Source organism: Halichoerus grypus, chromosome 5 (assembly GCF_964656455.1).
Source record: "Halichoerus grypus chromosome 5, mHalGry1.hap1.1, whole genome shotgun sequence".
In the NCBI taxonomy this organism is placed as follows: domain Eukaryota; kingdom Metazoa; phylum Chordata; class Mammalia; order Carnivora; family Phocidae; genus Halichoerus; species Halichoerus grypus.
Window position 1 is genome coordinate 104,563,521 of NC_135716.1, and position 20,975 is coordinate 104,584,495.

Sequence of the window (20,975 nt, forward strand, 5' to 3'; positions counted from 1 at the left end):
AAAGGAATTTTGAACACAGTCCCAGAGACACCCAATGGCACAGCAGTTTAAGGTGGGATTTCCAGAGACTGAGATTGCAGGAGCTGCTTTCTGTAAGCTTCTAAAACTTAGCTGCTCTCTATAGTGACAAAATAATAAACAACACAAAATAGTAATAAACCAAAAAACAAGAGGTAAACATGGCACTTGTAGAATGATATTCAAAAGAGAAGATTAAATATTCTATCCACAAATGGAGGCAAAATATAAATTCAGAAGTTTAAAATGGATCTACCTAAAAGCACAGGATGGTGAGGAGCGTGGCTGTCTCTGACTTTTTAAGGCACGTAGTTTGTCTCCCTGGGTTATACCATTTTTCATTTCCACATCTTCATCCTCTTCTAAATTATTCTGGAAAAAAAATGCATGTTCCATAGAAAGGTTATTATGAATAATTTTGCTTTATATAGCTTTCTTAATAGACCATAAACTATTAATATAGATTGTCTTAACATAGATTATCTTAAATAGCTTTAATGCTCTATGAATTCAGCATTGTCTATATATATACTAGAGATTGTTCAACTATTCATCAATTAAATATACTGGTCAAATCAACTCTAAATCAAAGCATGGGTATGGATGTGGTAGAATTTAAAAAGAGCTCTTTATTACAAGGGACCACAACCAAAGAGACTCTCACGCAGACAAAATCATGCTTTGGAATATAGCTCAGATACAGGCTGGCTCAATAGATACATTACAAATATGTTTCCAGAAACTACTAGGATCAATCACTGTAAATTTTATAACTTGTTTACAGAAATGAAAGACAAAACAATTTAGGACATCTAGACGATAACTTACTAGGATCAACTAACACTAGTAAAAGCACTCAAGACCTTTCCAGAAGGAGTTAAAGTTTACTAGATTGGGAAAGTGTTTCCTGCTGACATAAGTCTTATAGACTAAAAAACAGAAGTACCACACAAGGTCTTTTCACATGCTAGTTCACATTTAATTCTTACAATTCAGGGCGGGGAAGACACTGTTACCTATAAAGATGAAAAAAAAGGAGGTGCTCACAGAAGTTAGGAATATTACCCAAGCTCCCCGAAGCTCTTCATGACAGCAATGATTTTAAAATCAGATTTCTTGACCCCAGATACAATGGTACACTAACACTGCACCAGTAAAGATTTTATTTTGCCCATTTCCCTCCCCTTAATAATTCATACACCTTGAATTTGCTAAGATTCCTTGCAGCCATAAAAGTCCCCTCCACTCTTTAAATCTAGAACTCTTATTTGATGAAGGATATACAAAAACATACTTCCCTCAGTCACATTCTAGTCATTTCTGATAGCCATTCCTGGCTCAAAACACTTCTTTACTCCCTGCCACCTAGGTTGGGTTGCAAGGATACATCTGGGGTCAGTAGACATGTCCTGGGTAAAAAGACCACACCTTACTACTATAACTCTGAGTTTAAAAAAGAAAAATAGACACACAAAGCACACAGCTGGTAGGAAAGAAGAAGAAATGAAGATGAAAGCTTCCTAGAGGAGGAAATCCCTTAACTGAGTCTTAAAGAAGGAGTGTGGAGAGAAGCAGGCCAAGATCACAGGAAGGGTCATCCTGGCAAAGAACACCAGTTCAACAGTCACAGGTTCGTGGAACCTTAAAGTCAGAGGATTCTCTTAAAGTCATAAGTTGCCCATCTATAAAGTCTCCAGGAATTGGTTATATCATTCATCTCTGCCCATGCAACCCCAGTGGGAATGAATCCATTATCACCCAAGGAAGCCTGCAGGAATAGAAATAAGGCAGGCCTGAAGGTTAGGCTTGCTAGCAGGACGGTACACCTGAGGAGGTGGGCTTAGCTTCACCCAGCAATCAACATGGGTGTTGTTACCAGTTACTTGTACCTGATACCAGTTACTTGTACCTGATGGAAGGACCAGCACACAGCCAGAGTCTCTAGAATATGGGACTGGCTTCTTGAAGGACCTGACAGGATCCTCACCCTTATTGGTCAGGTTCATTGTCTAATGGGCACCTTTGTGGGAAAGCCAGGAAAGCTTGTTTGTCCTTCCAACCAGGAGGATCTTTGTGTTCCCAGCTCTGAAACACCTTCAAAATTCTAAGGAAAAGTGAGCCTCAACCTGGAATTCCAAAATTCAACCCAACAGTCAAACGTAAAGGTAAAACAAAGATAAAAAAATTCACCTCTCACACAATCTCTCTGAGAAAACTATTACAGGATGTACATCAGGGAAAAGTTAAGAAGACAAGAGGAAATCCAGGAAAATTAGGACTCCAACTGAAGAGGGTGAAAAGAAGGCCTTGGGTCAGAACTATACAGTAAGGCTAAAAAACAACCAGTCCAGGGTGGAGAGGAAAAGACTCTTTGGGAAAAGAATGAACTTGGTAAAATTTTTTGCTGTGTTAAGATTTTGAATAAATTTTAAATTGCTTGGCATAATTGCGGGGAGGAGAGAGTAGCCTTATGTTTTCCCAAGTACACAGAAAACTATGCAAATAAAAAGGCAATTAACTCACACCTGAACTCATATAACATTGTGTCAACTGTACTTCAATAAAAAAAACAGAGTAGACTACCATGCTCAAGAGTGAACAGTCCTTACATAGTAATAATGTACATATTTTTGGGTTTAACAAAAAATTATGATGTAGCCATATGGGGAAGCACGGGGGAATAGGAGTAACACCTGGGCGGGGGGGGGGGGGGGGGGGGGAGGGAGAGCTAAAATCCTGTCTACCACAACCAGAAGGCAATCAAAAAATGTCCAAAATCAATAAACTGTTTTAAATAGCATTATAAGCAAGACATTGATGTGTAGAAATAATGGTAGTGAAAATGCTGATATAATTTGCTTAGGGGTTCCCCCGCTTGGGAGTTGGTCTTGGAGTACAGAAAGGTGGGATAGGGGACTGATATTTTTTATTAGAATTCAGTACTTTCTGACATTTCTAAAAGTGTGGTCACATATTACTTGAAAAAAAATACTAATTTAACAAGATACACAATTAAACAAAAAAAATTGCTAATATTTTACATATAGTTATGTCACAAGTATTTTCTCTCCCACTTTATTATGTATCTTAAAGGTGAAATCTTTTAAATGTAATGCATTTCAAATGTAGAAAACAACAAAAACACTGCAACAGAGAGCCATGCACCTAACTAGCCAGATTCAATATATTTTCTATTTAAGCTCTTTCTCTTAAGGAATTTACTTAAATACCCTAGCTCTCAAAGAAAAAGAAAACATTATTTATTAAGTCTCGGCTCTCAACCTCTGGAGAAGGAAGCCATGTCTTTTCTAAAGAAAAAATATATATCTATAAATATATATATTTATTTAAATATATATTAATAAATATATTTATTAAACCCAGCCTGCCCTACATAAAGGCAGGAAAATGAGAGCAAACTAAAATACATGAAGAAGGACCATTTCAAAAGATGTACTTATTTACAGATGATGGTCTAGCTAAAGAACAAATAATAGTTGCAAAATAGAAAGATTTATTTTATGCCATTGGTTGTTCTCTAAATATAGACAAGATGAAAATGAAAATAAAAGGCACTCATAGGTTTCAGTTGGATAGAGTAATTACTGACCAACGCATTAATCAAATGGTGACAGAGTGAGCTACTGGGGAGGCTGCGGTGTGTGCCATTAAGAAAAAAAATCTATTAGATAAAATATAGCACAGTAGGGAAAAAAGATGGAAGAGTTATAATAGAAAAATGACATAAAAAGAGAGTTTGAAATAGAAATGAGTAAAAATAGAAGTGAAAGGATTGGAAGAGAAAGATGATAATGGATTTTTAGCAGGTTTAAGTGATTTGGCTAGGAAAGGTGGCTGGGTCATCTCCAAAATTCTTTCAGCTCTCAGATGCTGAAACTGTGAGGTATAAAAGCTGGGGAAAGGCAAAGATGTCATCTTCATAACAAGTTGCTTCTGATCATAAAAAGTTTGGATTTATCTGGGTCCCCGAGTCCGTCTTCTCTCCTTCCTCACTGCCACCGGTTGAGACCTTTATCACCTGGGACCACTCCCCCATCACCAACTTCCTGGCCTCCCACCCCTGGCCGAACACAGACCCCAGCACCCCTTTCCCTCACAGCCAGAGCAGTCTCCCCAAACCCTGGCTCTGTGTTGTATTGTCACTCTCCTGTCCTAGAGCCTCTCCCGGATCCCAGTGGCATTCAGATTGGAACTGGAATGCCATAGTGGTCCCAAGAGTAGAAAGAATAGTGCTTGAAAGTAGGGTCTTAGAGAGTTAATTTCTTACTTCATGGATTTTTTTCTAAGATGCACCCTGTACTTGGGCATTTGATGTAAAAGAGCAAAGGATTTTATAAATCACAGTATCTCCATGATGTAATTAAAACAGTACATTCTTGGGGCACCTGGCTGGCTCAGTCGGTGGAGCATGTGACTCTTGATCTCTGGGTTATGGGTTTGAACCCCATGTTGGGTGTAGAGATTGCTTAAAAATAAAATCTTTAAAAATTAATTAATTAATTAAAACACTAAATACTTTTTTTTTAAAAGATTTTATTTATTCATTTGAGACACAGAGATACAGAGAGAGAGAGAGAGAGAGAGCATGAGCAGGGAGAGAGGCAGAGGGAGAGGGAGAAGCAGGCTCCCCGCTGAGCCAGGAGCCCGATGTGGGGCTCGATCCCAGGATCCTGGGATCATGACCTGAGCCGAAGGCAGACGCTTAACCATCTGAGCCACCCAGGCGCCCCTAAAACGCTAAATTCTTATTTACCTGTCAATTTATGTGAACTTGGCTGAATAGGAGCAGCACCTGTACCTAATTAATATCTAAGTCAAGAGCATCTGATCGATAAGTGTGCTAATATTGGATTATCACCCTGGAGAAGGAAAAGTTAACAACAATCACAGTTCCAGGAGAAATTTATTGGGACAGGCTGACTAAGGTTATGTTCAAACCTACTGATGTAATATACTAAAGCCACACTTAGGACCTCATGGAGAGGCAACAGGGTACGGAGCGAGGCCTCACAGTGGGTGGCTGAGAGGAGCCTCCGAAGCCAGAGCGCCTGCGTCTAACTGCCGGCGCCACTGCATACTTTGTGATCTGGGGCAGTTTAACTTTCTCTATCTCGGTTATGCCATCTGTTAAAAAGGGCCTAGTAACAGTGCCTATTTCATACAGCTGTTATAAGAACTAAGAGTTAATCCATGTAGGGGCACCTGGGTGGCTCAGTCGGTTAAGCATCTGCCTTCAGCTCAGGTCATGATCTCGGGGTCTTGGGATCGAGCCCCGCATCGGGCTCCCTGCTCATCGGGGAGTCTGCTTCTTCATCTCCCTCTGCTGCTCCCACCCCCCCTCCCTGCTCATGCTTTCTCTCTCTCAAATGAATGAATAAAATCTTTAAAAAAAAAAAAAGTTAATCCTTGTAAAGCACCTAGAACAGTGCCTAGCACCTAGTAGATGCTATTTAGGTTGTTGTTACATTCTAAGCTCCTCACTTAACTCCTTAAGTATCGGCCCCTTAAATAAAGTGTTAATTTTAAATTCCATCTTCTTAAAGCCATTTTTTATAACCCCAATGCATGATGGACCCTTAGGCCCTGGCATGTCTGAGTGAGCACTTATTGCTGGTACTATTTTGTATTTGAGCACAGACTACCCTTGGATAGCTTGGATTATTACCAATTTCATGTCTGTTTTCTTGTTTGTTTTTCTATTAAAAGCCTTCTCCATTCTTTCAAGCTCCAGGCTCCTTCGTAAGCCTTCTCCATTCTTTCAAGCAACATTTACGAAGGCCCTGTGGGCTAGGAATAGGCTCACAACGAGGGCAGATAGAAGCCTCGATCTTCACAGCGTGTATTGCCGGGCAGGGAAGGAGGTGTTAAGGACCATGGAGGAAAAATACAGTGCAAGGCAGGAGCACAAAGCAGCAAGCCTAACCTAGACCCACAGGATGGGCCGGGTATATTTCATAGTGCCTAGCCTAGCACTGAAGACCAGCTTCAGTCAAGATAAAGCCTCTATTTATAAAAGATTTTTCATGACTCTAAGTAGGCAAAGAGAATTCATTACAGCTGCAGCCTAGTCCATTAATGTGGCCTGAATCCTTCTGGTTAATCCTTTTTGCCTATTCACTCACCTCCTGGGCACTGAAAAACTATATATTCAAACCTTCCCAATCAAGTAATTACAGAGCTTCCGAATAACCAACCCCAGGAAAATCCCTGTAGGCCTAGAAATCAGAAAAATAATTTAGTATCTCATTTTCAATGTGACATTACTTCTAAAAAGAAAAAAAAAAAAGAAGCAACCTCTAGAAGAATAGCGCCTTTTTGCACTTTCTTTATGTACAAACTAATAAACCCAGAACTTCCATGGGCTTCTATCCTGAACATTGGTATGGAACTTGAAACATATTAAAATCCTTGCAGCATTCTCAACTTATTTTCCCACTTAGAATTCAAAAGAACGACAAAGATATCACTACCTCTATTACATTCACTTTTGAGTAAACTAATTCCCCATATTCATGTAACGTTCTGGAGCCAGCACCAGATAAACATAGCAAGAAAAGGGACTAAAAGTGTTATTTACACAACGCATCACCTAACCATAAAGTAGTCCAAAACCTATATATATGTCACCGTCTGAAGTCTTTTTTTTTTTTTTTTTAAAGATTTTATTTATTTGAGAGAGAGAGAATGAGAGACAGAGAGCATGAGAGGGAGGAGGGTCAGAGGGAGAAGCAGACTCCCTGCTGAGCAGGGAGCCCGATGCGGGACTCGATCCTGGGACTCCAGGATCATGACCTGAGCCGAAGGCAGTCGCTTAACCAACTGAGCCACCCAGGCGCCCATATATGTCACCGTCTGAAGTCTTAACCACACCATCGTTCTGTGTTATTTCTGAATTCTTGCATTTCTGTGCTCTAATTTCAAAAATCATACCACTTCTGAATGGCTAGAGCTTAAGTAATTAATTTGGCGGTGCAGGGAATAAGAAAGAGGAAGAGAAATAGCCCAATATCTGAATACATGCTTTTATTTAAAACTGACTTATTTTAAATTTCATATTTCATTCTTCAGTGATAAATAAATGTTAATTAGTCTTAAGTTCAACAAATTGAGATCTAAAAAAGTATGAGAACAAAATGTTCTAACTACCAGATGCTCGTTTAATATGGATTATGATATAGAAAACATTATATTTCTATAAGATAAATATGTTTTCCAGAGAGATGGATAAATTGTATGTGTATCTTTTCAGAGGTGATAATTCAAAGCACTGTTTACTTGAACAAAATGTGAGAAGGAAATGCTGACCAGAGCAAGAAAAGTACTCTTGCTTAGCTATACTATCACATTAAAATGTCAGTTCAGATCCTTTTGTTTGCTTTGAATAGGCCAGACTACAACACAGAGACAAGAAAAAGTCAACAAAGGCTCTGAACATCAACATGACCTTGGCTAAGATTTACATTTTGTCAGGACAGATGATTCACACAAGTAAACTTAGCCACTTCTTCAGAGGCTGTGCTGGAGTAGAGACCACAGGGTTGAAAAACTGGTTCTTATGGCAGTCTTCATCCTGTGTCCTTGAAGAAAGCCCACTCTCCCTATTGCCAAGCACTCTGGTTATCTTTCTTGGTGAAAGAAACATGTTTGGCATGCCACTTGTTCCATTTTGGGTTCCCTGAGGGTCAAACGTGAACCACAGTATTTTGCTCAAGACCCTTGTCCAGGTCCAACAGGTCACCACCTAATAGAATGCAAATCCACACTCGCTGCCTAAATATTTTTTTAAGATTTATTTATTTATTTGAGTTGGGGAAGAGGCAAAGGGAGAGGAAGAGAATCTCAAGCAGACTCCCCACTGAGCAGGGAGCCTGACATGGGGCTCCATCCCACGACCCCTAGATCATGACCTGAGCTGAAACCAAGAGTCGGACGCTTAACTGACTGAGCCACCCAGCCTCCCCATTGCTTAAATATTTTTAACAGCTCCTTTTGCTCCTTCAGGGATATAAAAATATAACTACAAACCAAGTGCTTAGTTTCACCTCAGGCATACTGTGGTAGAAAGAGCTAAACCAGGAGGGAGACTCCCAGTCTCAAGGTAGTCCCACTACTAAACAACGCCATGACCTTTAGCAAGTCATGGGATTCAGTGGGGCCCCCGGCTTCTGATCCGCACGAGAGGGAAGGAGAACAAATGATTTCAAGCTTGCTTCCAGTTCCAAAAATGCCCATGATCCTACCTGTTGTAAGTCACTTCCATTTTTAGGTTAGCAGGGTATAACAGAAAAAACACAGATTCAGAATCAGATGGATGTGGATTGGAATCACCAAGGTTAGAACTTCCCTGACATTCAATTTCCTTACTATAAAGTAGAGATCATATTGCTTGGGTAATATTGCTGATATTACCTATCACCAGCTAGTTGTAAAGACTAAATGAGACCATAGATGTCAGCTGTTTAAAGTGGTTTGTTTAGAGCCTCAATTTAAAAAAAAAAAAAGTTGCCCCTAATTATGTTTTCAACTCTGGACTTTAGAAATCAATATGAATTTGAGACTTTCAAAAAACCACTTGTGCCATGTACTGTTTCTTCAATTGTCACATTAATTCTTTCTTCTTTTCATCCACTTTCATCTTCAAATAGAAAATTTGCTCTTCTATTTCCTTTTTGTACATAGTCTCCAAACCAGAGTGGTCTCCTTTATAATTGTGCTCCTTAAATTACAGCTTTTTTTTTTTTTAAGGATAATTGCTTTCTTTGCTATGGATTCTTGTTTTACAGGTGGATGATTCTACACCTAAAAATATTGGTACTCTCAGCATCTCAGAAAAGAGATATTGCTGTGTTATAAATGTTCAGCTGGGAAACAAAGAAATGCAGAACGTTAGTCCTAAGGAGACATGAAAATCTTCCTGAGGAAAACTCACCTCTCCAAATCTTTCCACGTTTTGTATTTTAGATAAGTTTCCACCAATAGACATATCATCCAAGCTAGAAAGAATTTTATTAATACTTCCTTCACTGGATGGTCTATTTTTCAGCTTGGATCGGAAAATGTCTCCTTGGACCCATAACGATGCCTGTTTTCTGTAAAAAGGAGAGAAAACAAAATAATCTGTAAAATAAATTACTATCATCTCCTCGGAAATATAATATCTTATAGATAAAGAGATTAGCAGATAAACCTTTACAAGTCAGAAAGACTATGAAATCTGAGAATTGTTTTTAAAAGTCATTTTCTTAAAGTTTAAGTTATATGAATTAAATTAGATAAATTATATTAAAGTTCTATGTGAAACACAAATACCTCTCTTCCAATATATGTTTATATAACTATACACGAGTTGCCTATTGAGGCTCTTAGATGCTTACAACAACAGCAACAAAAAACACCGTGAGCCCATTTGTCTTTTACATATGAATTGGAAATCTGTAAGGTATTTCTCAAATAGCAATTTGATATGTCTATAAAAACAGCTGGAGTGAACTGGACTCAAAGAAGTAGGTGAAGAAACTTGAATCAAACAGAGAGAGTACCTAAAAGACTACTAAATCCATAATTGTGTGTGGCAGCATGAAAAAACACAAAACTTTAGAAACCTACTCTTACCACCTAAAAGCAAGGTATATAGAGCCTCAGTTAGATTATCCTTTAAGAACCAGAAAATGTGCTTCATCTATAAGTTTTCTTTTATTCAATAAGGCACAATTTTAACTGTTTTCAAGGTTACAGGAAAAGAACTTAAGATATGTAAACAAAATGACAGTCTGGGTTTAAAATTTTTATTGTTAGAGTCACCTTCCCACATTTCTTTTAAGATAAATTACCCATCAGATAGTTTTCATTCTATGCTATGTCATACTGGACAGAATAGAATTAAGCTAAAATTGTGGCTCATCATAAGGAATATCAACATCCAAGGAAATAACAGCATTATCAAGGAGGTGCTACCAATAAGAACACAGATTTATTTTCTGAGGCAATAGAAAGACCAAGGGGTATTTTCTCTCAAAGATTCCAAATAAAATTCAGGCTAAAACAGGAGGAGAAAAACAATGACAAAAAATCCTCCCTGAACTGTACTGTCTCATTAGACCCTCAAGAAAGGAATCCACCTTTCCTTTTTAAAAGAGTTTACTCTCAAATCAGAACTTTTGTTTATGATTAAATACTGTTGAAAGTCTTGAAGAAAAGATTAACTTTTAAATTATACAGCGAAATTTTACATGTGCAATGCCTCCAACCAAGTGTATCTACCTGGGTATCACCCTATAGATACATACCTGTATACAAGATACAAAAATGCTTATTTCAGCATTATTTGTAATAAAAAAACTACTGGAGATACCTAATGGACAACCAGCTTATTAACAGTAGATCCATTCTGTGAAATATTATACAGCCAGTAAAAAGCTTGGGATGGACCTCCATGTAGTAATAAAGAAGAGCAGCTATGAAATAAAGCGTTCGTGAATGAAAAATATAAGTGACAGAGTGGAAAGTACGATCCCATTTTTTGTATAAAAAGAAGTTGTAATTTTTTTTTTTAATGATCCCATTAAGCAGGACCTATTTTATTTTATTTTTTTCGAAGATTTTATTTATTTATTTGAGAGAGAGAATGAGAGTGAGAGAGCATGAGAGGGGGGAGGGTCAGAGGGAGAAGCAGACTCCCCGCTGAGCAGGGAGCCCAATGCGGGACTCGATCCGGGGACTCCAGGATCATGACCTGAGCCGAAGGCAGTCGCTTAACCAACTGAGCCACTCAGGCGTCTAGAACATACAGCAACATATTGACCAGTTACTCCCAACAACAAAAGGAAACTTTCACTTTCTATTACATGTCTAGCTGTTTGACTTTTTTAAAACAATGTGCCTCATGTGCTTTTGTTAAAAAAAAAAAAAGTGATAGATGATAGATAGATAGATAGATAGATAGATGATAGATAGATAGACAGATCAAAGCAGAACAAAGCTAGCTTTAGTATGGAAAGGAACCTTTAAAGTTGCTTTCATAAAAGATAGCAGACAGCATATCACTGCATTGTTTTAACAACAGTATTTATAAATACCTTTAGAAAGAAGTCAATTTACTAAGTGCCCAAAGATTAACAGTTTGGGATGGGACTAGATGGTTGGGAGGCTTTCTTTTTTTTTAAATATAATATCCTACTCCACTTTCAAATAAGAGGTGTTTTTTTCTTTTAATTTTTGCTCACTTTTCAGTATTTTCCAAATAAAACAAAAGGAAAAAGGAATACCTTTAGATCCTATTTCAAGACATATAGTATAGAGGCTCTAGATATAAAATATGTTGTCCACATATAAGACTAACTTAATACTTCAAGCATTGTTCTAAAATTGGAATTCATTTAAATTATTTTAAGAAATTTCCAGCATGTTAAACGGATTAAATTTTAAAACAAAAACCAGTGAAATTTTAAAGATATGAATAAAGACTCCAGAAATCTACACACACCAGTTCACTAGGGAGTGTGGCAGTATCTGCCTTCTATTATGGCAGAAGGTACTTTTTGGAAGCAAACCACTGAGGAATATTTTCTGAGCTTAAGATATATAAATCAATGGAGTTACCCTATTCACTGAGTCACTTTCAATTTTTCTATACCAACCAAAAAATGTATTCATAAAGAAACTCTTAAATTTTGCTTCCTTTGTGAAAACCTTCATAAAACCATGGTATAGCCTCCCTGCTACCTTGCATTTTCAGAAATCCTTGCTTTAATTTTTTATTCCTCCAGATTTTTTCCACTTAATGCTACACCCAGTATAACTCTTTCTCTGACGGTTGACTCTTATATCCTTCCAAAATAGTAATAAACAAACAGCATAGTCCTTGACACAGTATGAACAATTCAAAAGATAACTGTTAAATTCATAAATGACTACCTTGAGCTTCTGGTCAAAAAATCAGTAATAAAGAACTACTATTTCACAGGGAGAGAAGACTCACCTCTGCCACAGATAGTAAGAAATTCAGATAAATGAAACATACAGAAAGGATAGGGATATACAGATAAAAGACAGAATTCCTGTCCCTCAAAAGTTCCCAGTTACATATAAGAAAAACGAACAACTAAAATCCAATGGCCCTATGACCTAGATCTGCCCTTAACTCAACCTGAAAGAATCAGAGACAAGGTCCCTGAGAATTCAAAATTATCTAGAAAGATTAGCAGAACTTAGCCAGCAAAGAGTTTTCCCAAAGCAAAGAAACAACATGGGCTTGAAGGAATAGTGCTATCAAAGAACCCAGCACGTTTGGGAAACTGGGCTGTTTGATTTGGCTGCAGCAGAGGTTATGACAGAAGCAGCAACCAGCCCATGATGGACCCTACACGACATGCTAAGGAATTTAGATCTGAGAATTGAAAAAAAAATTCCCATTCCAAAATGTTATAAAATGAAAACTCTGATAGGGCTGCCAACCTAAAGATGGAAATTACAAAGTGACACCTTTCGCTTGCTTGGTTTCAAAGACTCCATCTGTCCCATCACTGGAAAGACTTGATTTGAACCTGAATATTAAAGATGAATAAGGTGTCAAAGCTGATTTGTGTGTTGCTAAGTGATGCTCTACGAAAGTGCTTCTTAAGAAAAAGCAGCACTTCACGCAAATCCCTTTTTTATTGACAACAGGAACCTCACTGGCTTTTATTGTGGGGTCTATTACTCCTTAAAAGCCTCATCTCAGACAGAAGAAGTAAAACGTGTATTTTTAAGTATTTAGCATTTAAAAATCAAATCCTATGAAGCTCACACACTAGCTCAGAGTAAATCCTCCAGTAACGTTGTGGATTTTCTAAGACAGCATGAGATTACTAACCCTCTGCCAAAAGAACATGTGCTTTGAAATAACAGAAAGAGATCCGTCTTGATTTAAACAGAGCCTTTTGAGAGAGGTAGCCAGTGTTGGGGGTCAAGTGTTTCTGGCCGAGTCCTGGCCCTGGGTTAATCAGGCCTGAGACATAAGAAAATAATTAACTTGGCTTCATTATAAGCCAAGCCACAGTCTTCACAAGTCTTTTTAAAAATCTGCTTTGAGGGGCGCCTGGGTGGCTCAGGCCAGGCTCAGGCGGTTAAGCATCTTATTCTTGATTTCGGATCAGGTCATGATCTTGGGGTCATGAGACGGAGCCCCATGACAGGCTCCTCGCTCAGCTGGGGGGAGGGGAGGGAATCAGCTTGAGAGTCTCTCTCCCTCTCTCTGTGCCCCTCCCCCCACTCAGTTGCATTGTTCCAGGTGTTTCTGGTTTTGAATTCAGAACACAATGATAGTCACGTGCAGCTTCTTCTGTTTGTAGCTGACCTCTTCTTCCTCACATCCTTGAGTCCAAACTAAGCCTATCTCCCCACCACCTTAACTCTCTGTCTTCATCTTCATCACTTCTTCCATCCTGGACGCTTATTTGTCCAGTACGCTGACCTCAGTGTCCATCCAAAGCCACCATTTGGTGATTCTATATAGAAACCCAGCCCGTGTTCTAGCTCGAGGTAGGCCTACTTTAGCTGTGACTGGGGCACCAGCCTGCCTTGCATGCCTCCTACCCTACTGCCCCATGCTATTATGGAAACAGAGATAGTTCCCAGTCGAAAGAACGGGACTAATAAAATGATCTAACTTGATATCAAAGGAAGATAGACCAGAAAGCAGTACCCAAGGTTCAGGAGGTGGAAAGGAGACAGGTATTCAAGGAGTTCTACTCATACTTTGGTACAAATGGAAGATTTACTAGGAAGATGTTTAGACAGAGAACTTGAGGGCAGAAGGGAAGGTTCTTCATTCTGAAACACACAAGAAAATGTAGCTGGAAGAGAAAAAATGAGTTAGAGAATTCTCAAAGCTAGTTCTAGGGTATAGACCTAAACAGTCAGAAGCTGACTCGGTGGTATCATGCCAAAATATAAACTTTACAACTAAACCTGATGCATTATTGCTTACAAGACATTCTTTTTCCACCTCTAACCCTTTTCACACTAGAAATGAAACAAAAACTGTTCAATCTCCTATCTTTAGTACTGTCATGAGTATTTCAGGGCAAATTTCTGATGTCACCATTGCCCACAATTCTTATATATACCATATCCTTAATATTGGAACCCACATTAGGATTTCATTTTTGCTTAGCCAATAGATTCGATACAACTGACAGTCAGTAAATGAATAAAATGATGGAACAGTAAATACTGAAGAGCAATTCAGAGGTTTATAAATGAGTGTTACTGCAAAAAATGTGACTGTCAAATAGTGCAAGCTCGAACCTATGCAATGCGCTTGTTATTCTTATAAGTAAACCACGATATTGTCTATGGTTATTTTAAATTCTGGTTTATAATAGTTCAGGTTTTAATTTCTGTATTTTAAGAAAGATAAATTCTTAAATCTTTAAAATAGATTATAAAAAATCCTAATACATATTCCTTGAACTACTACATGTATCTAAAAAAAAAAAAAATACAAAAAATAAACAGTAGGAATCAATTATAATTAAAAACTCAAGCCATCGGGGTGCCTGGGTGGCTCAGTCATTAGGCATCTGCCTTTGGCTCAGGTCATGATCCCGGGGTCCTGGGATCAAGCCCCACATTGGGCTCCCTGCTCGGCAGGAAGCTTACTTCTCCCTCTCCCACTCCCCCTCCTTGTGTTCCTGCTCTGGCTATCTCTCCCTCTGTCAAATAAATAAATAAAATCTTAAAAAAAAAAAACTCAAGCCATTATTGTTAGACATTTTCAAGAATTCTTCCATATTCCTGAACAGGTTTTCCTCATCTTATTTTTGGTAATTTCCTAAAATAAAAAGCAATGGTTTAACTACTAATTTCTGATGGTGCTCATTCCAATTGTGAAACTTACCAAATGCTGAAAGTACCAAATTGAATGTAGCATAAGTGATATTTACAGGGTAAGAATGACCCATGGACCCTTGTTATACAATGTGGTTGGGGGACCAGCAGCATCATATCACCTGGAAGCTTATTAGAAATGCAGAATCTCAAGTCCCATCCTAGACCTAGTGAACCAGAAACTGCATTTAATAAGATCCCCAAGTGATTCTTACACACTTTAGTATTTAAGAAGTACTACAGATAACTGAAGGCTTACAACTAAATTAGATGTTGACAAATATCCAACTGACTGGAAATTGATGAAAATATCTATGATAATAAAGCAGAAAGGGGGAATTTTTGATTTAGGAACTTAGGAATAAAAAAAGAATCCAACCACAAAATTGTTGCTCCCTTAAAGATGACTTTATTCAAAATGGAAGCTCTACTTTACAAAGACAGGGTCCAGATTTAGGCTTTATGTGAGTTCTGTGTCAAGAGGAAACTTCAAAGTAAAAAGAACTTCCATGCTCATGGGTTGGAAGAATTAATACTGAAATGTTGATACCACCCAAAGCAATCTACACACTCAGTGCAATCCCTATCAAGATTCCAATGACATCTTTCACAGAAATAAAACAAACAATCCTAAAATTTGTATGGAACCCGCAAAAGATCCCAAATAGCCAAAACAATCCTGAAAAAGAACAAATCTGGAGGCATCACACTTCCTGATTTCAAACTATATTACAAAGCTAAAATGATCAAAACAGTATGGTAAGGTCATAAAAGCAGACATAGATCAGTGAAACAAAATAGAGAGCCCAGAAATAAACCCACACATATAAGATAATTTATAACAAAGGAGCCAAGAATACACAATGGGGAAAGGACAGTCTCTTCAATAAATGGTTTTGGGAACACTGGGCAGCCATATACAAAAGAATGAAACTGGACCACTATCTTACACCATACACAAAAGTCAACTCAAAATGAATTAAAGAACTGAACATTAGACCTACAACCATAAAACCCTCAGAAGGAAACATAGGCAATAAGCTCCTTGATATCAGCTGTGGCAGTGAGTTTTTGGTTCTGACATCAAAAGCAAAGGCAACAAAAACAAAAATAAACAAGTGGGACTATATCAAACTAAAAAGCTTCTGCGCAGCAAAGTAAACCTTCAACAAAATGAAAAGGCAGCTTACCAAATGGGAGAAAAGATTTACAAATCATATGGCTGAAAGGGATTAATACTCATAATATATAAAGAACTCACACAACTCCATAGCAAAAAAACAATCAGATTAAAAAATGGGCAGAGGATCTGAATAGACATTTTCCTAAAGACATACAGATGGCAACAAGTACATGGAAAGGTGCTCACCATCACTAATTATCAGGGAAATATAAATCAAAATGACAATGAGATATCATTTTACACCTGCCAGAATAGCTATTATCAAAACAAACAAACAAACAAACAAGAAATAGCAAGTGTTGGAGAGATTGTGGAAAAAGGAAACCTTTGTGCACTGTTGTTTGGCATGTAAATTGGTGCAGCCATTATGGGAAACAGTATGGAATTTCATCAAAGAATTTTAAATAGGGTTACCATATGATCCAGCAATTCCACTTCTGCATGAAATGAAAACACTAATTTGAAAAAATATATACACTGCTATGTTCATTGCAACATTATTTACAACAGCAAAGACATGTTAGCAACCTAAGTGTCCATTAATAGATGAACAAATAAAGTGTGAATACACACACACATAATCTGATACATAAATCACATAAATACATAAAAAATATAACATAAATACATAAAGAATATTATTCAGCCATAAAAAAGAAGGAAATCTTACCATTAGCAACAACATGGATGGAACTTGTGGGCATTGTGCTAAGTGAAATAAGCCAGAAAGAGAAAGACAAACACCATGTGATCTCACTTATATATGAATTCTAAAGAAAGATAATTCACAGATAAAGAGAACAGATTAAGAGCAAGATGGCGGAGGAGTAGGAGATCTAAATTTCGTCTGGTCCCAGGAATTCAGCTTGATAGTTATCAAACCATTCTGAACACCTATAAACTCAAAAGGTAATCGAAGAAAAGAATAGCAGCAGTTCTATGAACAGAAAAGTGACCACTTTCTGGAAGATCTCTCTGATTTGTTTAGCGCATATTTTTCTGGAGTTGTTGTTACCCTTTCAGCATTTTATTCTCTCATTCATCAATTCTCCTCTGGATAAAATGACAAGACAGAAAAACTCACCTCAAAAAAAAGATCAAGAGGCAGTACTTACTGCCAGGGACCTAATCAATACAGACATTAGCAAGATGTTGGAACTAGAGTTCAGAATGACGATTATAAAGATACTAGCTGGGCTTCAAAAAAGCATAGAGGATACTAGAGAATCCCTTTCTGGAGAAATAAAAGAACTAAAATCTAACCAAGTCGAAATCAAAAAGGCTATTAATGAGGGGCAATAAAAAATGGAGGCTCACGGTATTATGCTAAGCAAAATAAGTCAATCAGAGAAAGACAAGTATCATATGATCTCACTGATATGAGGAATTTGAGAAACAAGACAGAGGATCATAGGGAAAGGGAGGGAAAAATGAAACAAGATGAAACCAGAGAGGGAGACAAACCATAAGAGACTCTTAATCTCAGGAAACAAGCTGAGGTTTGCTGGAGTGGAGGGGGGTGGGGGGGTGGGTAAGTGCAATGGTGAGCGCTGTGAATTGTGTAGGACTGATGAATCACAGACCTGTACCCCTAAAACAAATAATACATTATGTTAATAAAAATATCTATTAAAAATTTTTAAATAAAAAAAAAGAGAGAGAACAGATTGGTGGTTGCCAGATATGTGGGATGGGACGTGGGCAAAATGGGTGAAGGGGGTCAAAAGGTACAAACATCCAATTATAAAATAAGTCCTGGAGATGTAATGTACGGCATGGAGACTGACTATAGTTAATAACACCATACTGTATAACTGAAAGCTGTTAAGAGAATAAATCTTGAAAGTTCTCATCACAAGAAAAAGAAATTCATAACTATGTTGTGGTGACGGATGTTAACTAGACTTACGATGGTGATTATTTCACAATATATACAATTATCAAATATTATATTGTACACCTGAAACTAATATAATGTTACATGTCAATTACATGTTAATAAAAATTTTTTAATTTTTAAATTAAAAATAAATACATAAATAAAAATAAAACAACATTATATCATGCCCCATTGTAAAGAATCTCCGTGGGCTGAAGTCCTTTCTAATGAATGAATGAATGAAAGCTTTAATGGATCATGATCCAGAGGTCTGCATAGTGCCACAAACTGAACATTCAATAAACAGAATCAAACAAGTCATAAAAGCAGCCTGATCCCACCTCTGTACTTCCACAGTCTGTCCCCGAGAAGGATGAGTTTAAACTTGGCTCAATAATAAAAGAGATGTGTTTGTGCCTCATTTTAAAAACTTTGAGGATGTCTGGTAGAACACATATTTTGGGTTCAGAATGGACTTTTTAGCTTAAAAACAACAGTTTTATATAGAAGAAAAACAACTTGATGGTTGTTTTGTAAACAACTTTATTTATATCCTAGAAAAAAATTTAAATATGAGATTTCAGATATAACAAAGAAGAGGTCTTGATCTGCCAATACATAAATTCATCAACTCACAAGGATGTTAATAAACATCCTTCTTACTGGTGAAATAAGAGGAAGCTTTCTTCAAGATGCAGAAATCCAACACCTGGCCATATTTTAGTCTTCAAGGACTCGCAGGATGTGCTTCCCTAAAGTCATAGATTTAGAATTAACATTACCTAAAAGGCAATGATTGGATTTTTCACCTCTGAAAGAATACAATCCCTCTAACTTACACAGTCATTTTTGACAGATGAAAACCTGTCAGAAAACTTTTTAATCCTCTTACTTCTCTCCTAATGAAAGTGTTACTTATTCATGCTTTTGCGTCATCGATGGTGTCACTCTCTTCATCTCTCCTACCATTAGTCAGGCTTCAAAGCCCTACACCTCTCCTACCATTAGTCAGGCTTCAAAGCCTGAGACTGACTTTCTGGTACCCACCTGTCTCTAACTCCCCAGTCTAACTTCTGGCCCCTTCAACAAGAGCCGTCCCCTTTAGATGACAATAGTCTCTTTTCAGTCTCCCTCCACCTGGTTCATTTTACGCATTGCTGCAGCCCAGTATTCTTTAAATAACGTGTGTATCTCAGGACTCTCCTACTTTAAATAGCCTAAAGTAGAAATATGATGAATAAGAGAAGTTCAAAATGCCCATGCTCACAGAGGATCTGTGTATCTTACTGTACCTATTTCCTGACTATCCACACCCGTGTACACTGTCTACACAGATATATGAGTTTCCTATCTACACAAAGCTGCTGTAACAAATTACCACACACCTCGTGGCTCAGAAGAAGACATATTTACTTCCACGCAGTTCTGGAAGTCAGAAGGCCAACATCAGTTTCACTGAGCTAAAGTCAAGGTATTGGCAGGGTTGCTTCTTTCTGGAGGCTCCACGGGAGAATCTGGTTCCTTGCTTTTTTCAGCTACCAGCAGCTGCCTGTATTTCTTGGTTTATGGCCCCTTCCTCCAGCTGCAAATTACATCAATTCAATCTCTCTTTCCATCATCACATTTCTTTTAATTGACTCCTCCTGCATCCCTGTGATTAGATTGAACCTACCAGACTGATCCAGGACAATCATTCCACTTCAAGATCCTTAACTTGATCACATTTGCAGGATCCCCATTTATAATATATTGAGTGGGGTTTATTCCTGGGATGCAAGGCTTATTTAACATGGTTTTTTTTAGATCAATGCAATCCACCAAATTAACAGGCTAACGAAGAAAATGACATTATCAATCAATGCAGGAAAAGCATGACAAAATTCCATACTCATTCATGATAAAACTCTCTGGAAAAGAGAGGGGAACTTCCTCCACTTGATAAAGTACATCTATAGCAAGCCTCTAATTAACATTATATTTAATGGTGAATGCTTCCCCCCAACCCAAAGATAGGAACAAATGAAGAATGTCTGCTCTCACCACTCTTATTCATCATAGTGCTAAAAGTTCAGACTATGCACCAAGGGAAGAAAAGAAAAGAAAAGAAAAGACATGCAGATTGGAAAGGAAATAAAACTGTCCCTATTTGTAGATAACATGATTGTCTTTGCAGAAATCCCCAGGAATTCATGTGTGCACATGCATGCACACACACACACACACACACACACACCCCTAAGTTTCAGGATATAAAATAAACATAGACAGAAAATCAATTGTATTTATACATACTAGTGATGAACACATGAACTCTGAAATTTAAAATAAAATACTATTTATAATCATGCAAAAAAACCAAAATACTTAAATGTAAATCCAACAAAACAGGACTTGTAAGCTGAAAGCTACACATTACTGATGAAAGAAATCAAAAGAGATCTAAATAAATGAAGACACATATTGTGTTTATGGACTGGAAGACTCAACAGTACTAAAGATGTCAATTCTCCCCAAACCAATATAGATAGAGGTTTAACACATTCCTATCAAAATCGCAGCATGATTTTTTTGTAGATATGGACAAGATTATTCTAAAATTTACATAGAAAAGAAAAGGTCTGGCATTGCTAAGACAATTTTGTTAAAGAAGGAGAAAGTAGGAGAAACCACTCTTCCGACATGAAGGCTCACTCACTATATAGGTACAGTATCCAGAGAGTGTGGTATTAGAAGAAGGACCAATGGAACAAACAGAATAAAGAACAAAGAAATAGATCCATACCTATGCCCATCTAATTTTTAACAAAGCTGTCAAAGCAATTCAATGGAGAAAATACAACCTTTCCAACAAAGAGTGCCAGAGCAACTGGACATCCATAGGCAAAAAGAAAAGAACCTTAACCTACGTCTCACACCTCATACAAAAATTAACTCAAAATGAACCACCGACTTAAATGAAAACACCTAACTACAAACCTTTTAGAAAAAACATGAGAAATTCTGGGG

At 37.5% G+C, this 20,975-nt stretch overlaps 1 protein-coding gene across 5 annotated transcripts in view; it reads right to left on the bottom strand.

The window, feature by feature from the left end:
* Positions 1–20,975, bottom strand: part of CDC14A (cell division cycle 14A) — a 169,821-nt gene that overhangs the window by 25,182 nt on the left and 123,664 nt on the right. For all 5 annotated transcript variants that reach the window (XM_078072692.1, XM_078072690.1, XM_078072693.1 and 2 more), the window contains 2 exons: positions 8,969–9,128; positions 275–390 (listed from right to left, as the gene is read on the bottom strand). In XM_078072692.1, coding sequence (XP_077928818.1) covers positions 275–390; positions 8,969–9,128 — 276 coding nt within the window. The remainder of the gene's footprint in view (positions 1–274; positions 391–8,968; positions 9,129–20,975) is intronic.